The 7,303-nt window shown below is 44.1% G+C and overlaps 1 protein-coding gene across 1 annotated transcript in view; it reads right to left on the bottom strand.

The window, feature by feature from the left end:
• The window catches only part of RPAP3 (RNA polymerase II associated protein 3), a 39,831-nt gene that overhangs the window by 3,170 nt on the left and 29,358 nt on the right, over nucleotides 1-7,303 (bottom strand). The window contains exon 15 of the mRNA XM_015832076.1: nucleotides 972-1,069. Coding sequence (XP_015687562.1) covers nucleotides 972-1,069 — 98 coding nt within the window. The remainder of the gene's footprint in view (nucleotides 1-971; nucleotides 1,070-7,303) is intronic.

Here is a 7,303-nt window from a genome sequence, read left to right as displayed (position 1 = left end):
AAATTTCCTCCCGGCAATGAGGAAAAGGGGGTGAGAATGTAATGCCTAGAATTGTCGCTGGGAGTGTGACTAATGGGGGTGTGACTAATGGGGGATCCCTTAAAACCTTGAATTGGAGAGCTCGAACCCAAGTCCTGTCTAGAACGCCTACATCCAGCTTTCTCTTAATAAAGATGCCTGTTGGAAGAAATATTCCAGGAGTTCTGTCTTCTTAAGATGCAAAGTGGGGTGGGTCCTTACATTTCCTCTTAAAAGTAACCACCCCTCTCCTAAGATCCTGGTAAAAATTCAAGAAGAATTATTATTTTCTTGGTTTAAATTTTTGGTATCTTGAATTAAAAAGGGTATTTAGTAGTTTGGCTGGCCTTGGTAAACTATTATTAATCAGTCATAGGCTGCATCTGCTGAATTTTCCAGTATGTACAGATAATGTGATGGAAGACCTTTACAACACATTTCAAGAGGTAGTCACTGATACCTTCCAAAACAATATTTGGGTAGAATTTTGTGCTTTCTAGAAATTCAGAATGCTCTGAAACATAGCATAAAAGATGTTGAGATGAGATGCTTCCTCTCTCCTAGTTATAAATCTGGAAAAAATAATGCTTTCATTTTTTTACTTTGTTATATAGACGCTCCAAATGTCTCTGGGATGCAATCTTGTCAGATATAAATGAAGAAAAATTGCCATGGCAACTGTACTTATGGGTCATCTCTGGATTTCAATTCAAAAATGGTAAAAGTCACATAGAAGTATTTCAACAATGGGAACTACTTTTACATAATAATTTATTGTATCTGTTTCTTAGCCAAATAGTATGAATAAATATTAGCATATTATTAGTATCAGATAGAACAAATTTGTCTCAAGAAATATGCAGCAAAAATATTAAAACTGGTTATTAGCTAAAGGCACAATTCAATCAAAAAATACAATGTAAATTAGTCTGACAAAATAGCTTTAAACTTACTTAATATGAAAATCCTGCAGAACTTTCAAGATTTGGCAAAAAACTTCTGGATCCAATGAGTTTTGGAAGAGGTTAGGATAAAGGGAAGGATCAATTTGCTTAGGAAGAACAAAAAACAAAAACAAAACAGACTAAAAATTGGAATATATATATAAATCAGACCACATATTTACTATTAATAGATTTCATATTCTTACATAATGCTTACTAAAATCAAACAGGATTTATTGTGACAATTAGTATTCAAATTATAGCAGGTTACTATTAATTATCTTGGGAGCTTCTCATTTTCTCAGTAAGGTTAATAACAGCAATCACCTTTCACAGTAAAAGACAATGAATGCCTTTGAGTCACGAGTACTATCCCCATCCCACTCCTACAATTAGCAGACAAAAATGCTGACCATTTTCTGAAGCATATTTCATAGTTCACATCGTAGTGAAATAAAGCTCTGAAGATCTGACTGTGAACTGGATATGTGATACTTGGATTCAAATTCATACTTGGTGTAAAGGAATTAACTTCAATCTTGAAGAAAATATCAAAAGTCATTGAAGATGGACTTGAAGAAAAGATTACACAGCCCATAATTTGAAAAAAAAAAGTTAGAAATAAATTCAAAATAACCTTACTTTGATTTTTTTTTAGTGTAAGATAGAACAGAAAACAAACTGGGCAGGCTTTCAAGATTCTATTATAATTTAGAATAATAAAATAGAATTTGTAGAATTTCTGCAATGTCTTTTTTTTTAACCTGGCCTACCGTGAAGGGCTGATACTTAGTTCCAAAGTTCACCTTAGGTGAACATGGGTGAATAACCCTCTCTCAAGATAATGAACATTGCATGATAACCAGTAATATCAAAAGAAGGTTCAAGTCTGCACATTATAATGGATTATTTGGGAGAAAGATAGATACATAAAGGATTTCTAAAATATATAACATTTGAAAAAGTGTAAAATTGTTGTACTGACTGCAGTTCACTAATTCTGACAGACAGGAAAACGCGTTGCATGCAAAATAAACAAAATCACAAGAGAGTGTAAATATAAATCTCTGTACATTGGAAGACCTCTTTCAACTTTCACATAGACTCTATGTCTGCTTCTTAATTAAAGGGACTTCAGGGTAGACATGCAGATTGACAATACATATCAGCAAAACAAGGTAAAAACACAAAATTACATACAGATTGTTTATTTTGTTATCACTTATCACTTTGTTTGTATGTACATTGAAAACTTATGCACAGGAGACAAATTCCTTGTATGTTCAAACACACCTGGTCCACACATGGACTGAACTGAATTCTATTGAGTAGCACCAGAAAGAGTGAAGCGACTGGGCCAAAACTGAAAGGATGCTCAGCTGTGGATGCATCTAGTGGTGAAAGGAAAGTCTGATGCTGTAAAGATCTTTTCTCCATAGGAAACTGGAATGTAAGATCCATGAATCAAGGCAAGCTGGACGTGGTCAAACAAGAGATGACAAGACTGAAATCGACATCTTAGGAATCAGCGAACTAAAATGGACAGGAATGGGTGAATTTAATTCAGAGGATCATCATGTATACTACTGAGGGCAAGAATCCCTCAAAAGAAATGGAGTAGGCTTCACAGCAATAAAAGAGTAGGAAAAGCAATACTGGGATACAATCCCCAAAATGACAGAATGATCTCAGTGCGAATCCAAGGCAAACCATTCAATATCACAGTAGTCCAAGTCTATGCCCCAGCCACCAATGCTGAAAAGGATGAAATTGACTGGTTCTATGAAGCCCTACAGCACCTTATAGAATCAACACCAAAAATGATGTCTTTATCATCATGAGGGATTAGAATGCTAAAGTAGTAAGCCAAAAGATAACCAGAATAACAGGCAAATTTGGCCTTGGAGTACAAAATGAAGCAGGGTACAGGCTGATAGAATTTTGCCAACAGAATACGATGGTCATAGCAAACACTCTTTTCCAACAACCCAAGAGACGTCTCTACACATGGACATCACCAGACGGTCAACACAGAAATCAGATTGACCATGTGCTCTTCAGCCAAAGATGGAGAAGCTCTATACCAGGGCTTTTCAACCTTTTCACCCATTGTACCACTTTTAGGATACGGCAATATCCGAGTACCACCAGTCGCCTAGCAAGGTGTCAAAAACTTGATGACCCAAAAAAAAAAAAAAGGAAAAAAGTGAGGAAGTACACGTAGTCCTCGACTTACAACAGTTCGTTTAGTAACTGTTCGAAGTTACAATGGCACTGAAAAAAGTGACCCCCATGCCACAGCCGAGCAAGACACCTGCCTGCCCACCTGGCGGCGCTCTTCCTCCTGTTCGAGGTTTCCATTGTTGTGAGCATTTCTGTTGAGGATTGGCAGTGGGGGTGGGGTGGGGTGTGTGTGGCTTTTATTCCCCCCGTCTGATGGGTGGTAGCAGCAGGTTTTGGTCACTTCACATGACCCTGGGACACTGTGACCGTCATAAATATGAATCAGTTGCCACACATCTGAATGTAAATCATAAGACCCTGGAGATAAGGCAACATTCCAGCTGATTGATGCTTCTTCAGGGCTCAGCAGAAGCGCCAGGATCAGTGCCGAGCTCCAGCTGGAGCCTGGCATTGATCCTGGTGCTTCCACTGAGCCCTGACAGTCCCAAAGAAGCGCCAATCAGCTGGAAAGCGACATTGATCCTGGCACTTCCGCTGAGCCCTGACAGCCCTGCAGCTCCAGCCATCTCTCGCTCAGGGTTGTGCGGTGCTGCCACCGGTTCAGATCATTCCCCTCCCCTGCTACTTTTCTACGATGGTCATGTACCATCTGCCAGGTGCCAATGTACCACAGGTGGTACCCGTACCACTGGTTAAAAAGCCTTGCTCTATACCAGTGATGGCGAATCTTTTAGAGACCGAGTGCCCAAAAACTGCCCACTACCTCCACGGCCCGCCACAGATCACCCAGGCAGCCCAGCAGCACCATGGCGGCCACACCCTCCACCCTTGCCCCACAGCATCATCTGTGCAGGATGGGGAGCAAGGGCGGAGTCTTGTCCCCGCTGCCCGGCTACCATATCCTTGGCTGTGCTGTTTCACATAGGCTGTGCCCGGGGGCGACTTTCCTCTGGGGGGGCTGCTGGTGAGGAGAGGGCCTTGGGAGGAGGCAGGCTGGGGCGACGGTGCTTGTGCCCATAGAGAGGGTTCTGAGTGCCACCTCTGGCACGTGTGCCATAGGTTCGCCACCACTGCTCTATACAGTCATTAAAAACAGGACCAGGAGCTAACTGTGACTCAGATCATGAGCTTCTCGTTGCAAAATTTAGGCTTAAATTGAAGAAAGTAGGGGAAAACACTAGGCCACTCAGGTATGAACTAAATCAGACATGTCAAACACAAGGCCCGCGGGCCGGATGCGGCCCGGGGAGGGCCCAAATTTGGCCCCCCGGGGCTGTCCCAGAAATGGCAAGGGACTGGCCCCCTGGCCCAGCCCTGGCCCACCGCAACCCAGCTGGGCGCTTTGGAGCACGTGCAGGAAGCAGCAAGCGCTCAGGGGCTGGTGGTTTGCAGCAGCAGCTCATTTATCTTAGCCCACCCCTCCCCTCCCAGCTTAACCCCGTCACGCCCGGCCATGCCCCACTTTGCTGGGCTTCTCCTCGTGTGGCTCTGCTTTCTTTGCCAGGCCAGAAAGGGTGAGAAGGAAAAGAAAGCAGGAAGGGTTTCTGTGTATGTGTGTGTGTATATATGTAAGGGAGAGAGACAGGGACAGAGAGACAAAGAGACAGCCAGGAGTGGAAGAGGAGGAGGAGGAAGCCAAGGTGTTACAAAAAAAGAGAGTTTCCCCCATTCTTCCACGCCTTTTCTTTTTCTTTTTAACTTCCTCCCACTCCGTTCAGGTGCAGCTGAGGAAAAGGACGAGGAGGAGAAAACAGGAAGGGTGTGTGTGTGTGTGTGTGTATGAGAGCCAGAGCCAGAGCCAGAGAGAGCCAGGAGGGGAAGAGGAGGAGGAAGCTGAGGTTTTATAAAAAAGGAGAGCTTCCACCTTTCTCCCCCCTCCTTCTTTTTTATTGACCTGTGTGTGTGTGTGTTTGTGTGTGTGTGTGTGTGTGTGTGTGTGAGAGAGAGAGAGAGAGAGAGAGAGAGAGAGAGAGAGAGAGAGAGAGAGAGAGAGAGAGAGAGAGAGAGAGAGAGAGAGATATTGAGTCAGCAGGGAGTTGCAGAGTAAGCAAACTTACAAAAAGGGAATCTCTCTATCTCTCATACACATACACACATATACGGGAAGGTGGTGTGCAGGCAGGCGAGAGAGCAAACTTGCAGATTAGCTTTGTGGTCTATTCTTGCCTCCTCCCCTCCCTAAAATCCAGGCAATAATAGAACTCTTTGGATTGAATGGGAAGTTAGGAATTGGTGTGAGTTGAAATTAAAAGGCCGAGTCAACTCGCCCCCCCCCAATTATTTTGTTGGAGACAAAAATACTTCCCTTCATCTGCTCTTTTATAATTTAATCGAGCCTTACCCAAACTAATATATTTTTGGGTGTCATGAACCACAGTTCCCATCGTCCTGTGGCTATGCTGGCTAGAAATGCAATGCCTTATTTTCTTTGCAGTATGCACCTAGGAGGCAGTAGGTCTGTGGGATTTAGATGTATTTAAACATTTGTTTCTTTTGCCTAATTTATTAAATCAACATCTAATTTGAAATTAAAAGTTTCTGAGAAATCCAGGGTGGTTTACAAGAAAACTCTCATCAAGCTATTGTAAAGCATCACTAGCACTGCTTAAAACAATATTAAAAGTGTGTATTTTAAGAAAGAAAAGTAGTAGTAGTAATTTACTTAGTGCTGTTTGACCATAAAATGTGTTGTTGTTTTACATATGCCTGGCTGAACAGTGTGTTTGGAGTTGCCTTTAAATGGGTGAGGGATGCACTGTTCATATTTTCCTTGGGAGAAAGTTCTATAATGGGGGTGCTGTCTCGAGAAGGCTCTGCTTGTGGCTACTGTTCTATAAACCAAACCAGGGGGACCATCTGGTCTAAATAGATGGTAAACATAGATGATTAGGGGGCTGGAGGCTAAAACATATGACAAATGTTTGTGGGAATTGGGTATGTCTAGCTTAGTGAAAAGGACTAGGGGTGGTAACATGATAGCAGAGTTCCAATATTTGATGGGCTGCCACAGAGAATAAGGGGTCAACCTATTTTCCAAAGCATCAGAAGGCAAATAATAGATGGAAACTAATCAAGAAGGAAACCAGCCTAGAACTAAGGACTTGTGAAAACAACTACCCAGTGAAAAGGCTTGCCTTTAGAAGTTGTGGATGCTCCATCAATGTAGGCTTTTAAGCAGAGATTGGATATTCCATTGTCTGGAATGGTATACGTCCCCTGCTTGAGCAGGAGCTTGGACTAAAGACCTCAAAGGTCTCTTCAAACTCTTATTCTTTGAGAGAAGTGCTGCCAACCTCTCCCCCTCCCCTCGTCTCTTCCTGGGCACAGAGAGAAGGAGGGAAGGAAGGAGGGGAGGGAAACAGGAAGAAAGTAAGGGAAGGAAGGAGATGGGAATGAAAAAGAGGGAGGCATGGAAGAAGGGGAAGAAGGAAGGAAAGAAGGAAAGAAAGAGAAGGAAGGAAGGAAGGAAGGAAGGAAGGAAGGAAGGAAGGAAGGAAGGAAGGAAGAAAGAAAGAAAGAAAGAAAGAAAGAAAGAAAGAAAGAAAGAAAGAAAGAAAGAAAGAAAGAAAGAAAGAAAGAAAGGAGAGGAGGGAGGGAGGAAGGAGATTGGAATAAGAGGGAGAGAGGGAGGGTCTGAGGGAAGTCCTGCTTTAGCACTTGGCCACCAGCAACCCTGTTGCCCTTTTGCCTTCCCCTGATGGTCTCCCATCCTATTGCTGAGGATGCTTTGGAGAGGGAGTGGGCCTCCTTCTGATCCATGCACTTTGTCCTCCTGCACCCACCATGAGCAACCTGGCCAAGGAGAGTGAGCACAGCAGCAGCAGCATTGAGGAGGAGGTAAGTGCAGCTGGGTCCCCCCTCAGGGAAGTGCGGCTAGGCTAGGCAGGGCTGTGGGGTCCTGGTGCCGTGGGAGCTCAAGGGCCGGGCTGGGCGCTTGACCTCCACTGTCCAGGGCTGTGGAGAGTCCATACCACTGTCCAGGGGCCCCGTGCACAGCCTGAGGCTCAGTGAGGCTCCTCCAGTGGACCATGCCCTGGTGCTCGCCCCCTGTCCCACTCACCCTTCCCCACCCTTGGATGCGCCCCAGTCCTGCCCAGGTGCCCCTGACATGAGTGACATGGAGCTGGCCACGCCCAACCAGTAGGCCATGCCCATGC

The sequence above is a fragment of the Protobothrops mucrosquamatus genome, unplaced genomic scaffold, assembly GCF_001527695.2.
Source record: "Protobothrops mucrosquamatus isolate PMUCROS unplaced genomic scaffold, P.Mucros_1.0 scaffold_298, whole genome shotgun sequence".
Lineage (NCBI taxonomy): Eukaryota > Metazoa > Chordata > Lepidosauria > Squamata > Viperidae > Protobothrops > Protobothrops mucrosquamatus.
Note: the sequence above shows the minus strand (reverse complement) of the source record. Positions and strands in the feature narration are given on the sequence as shown.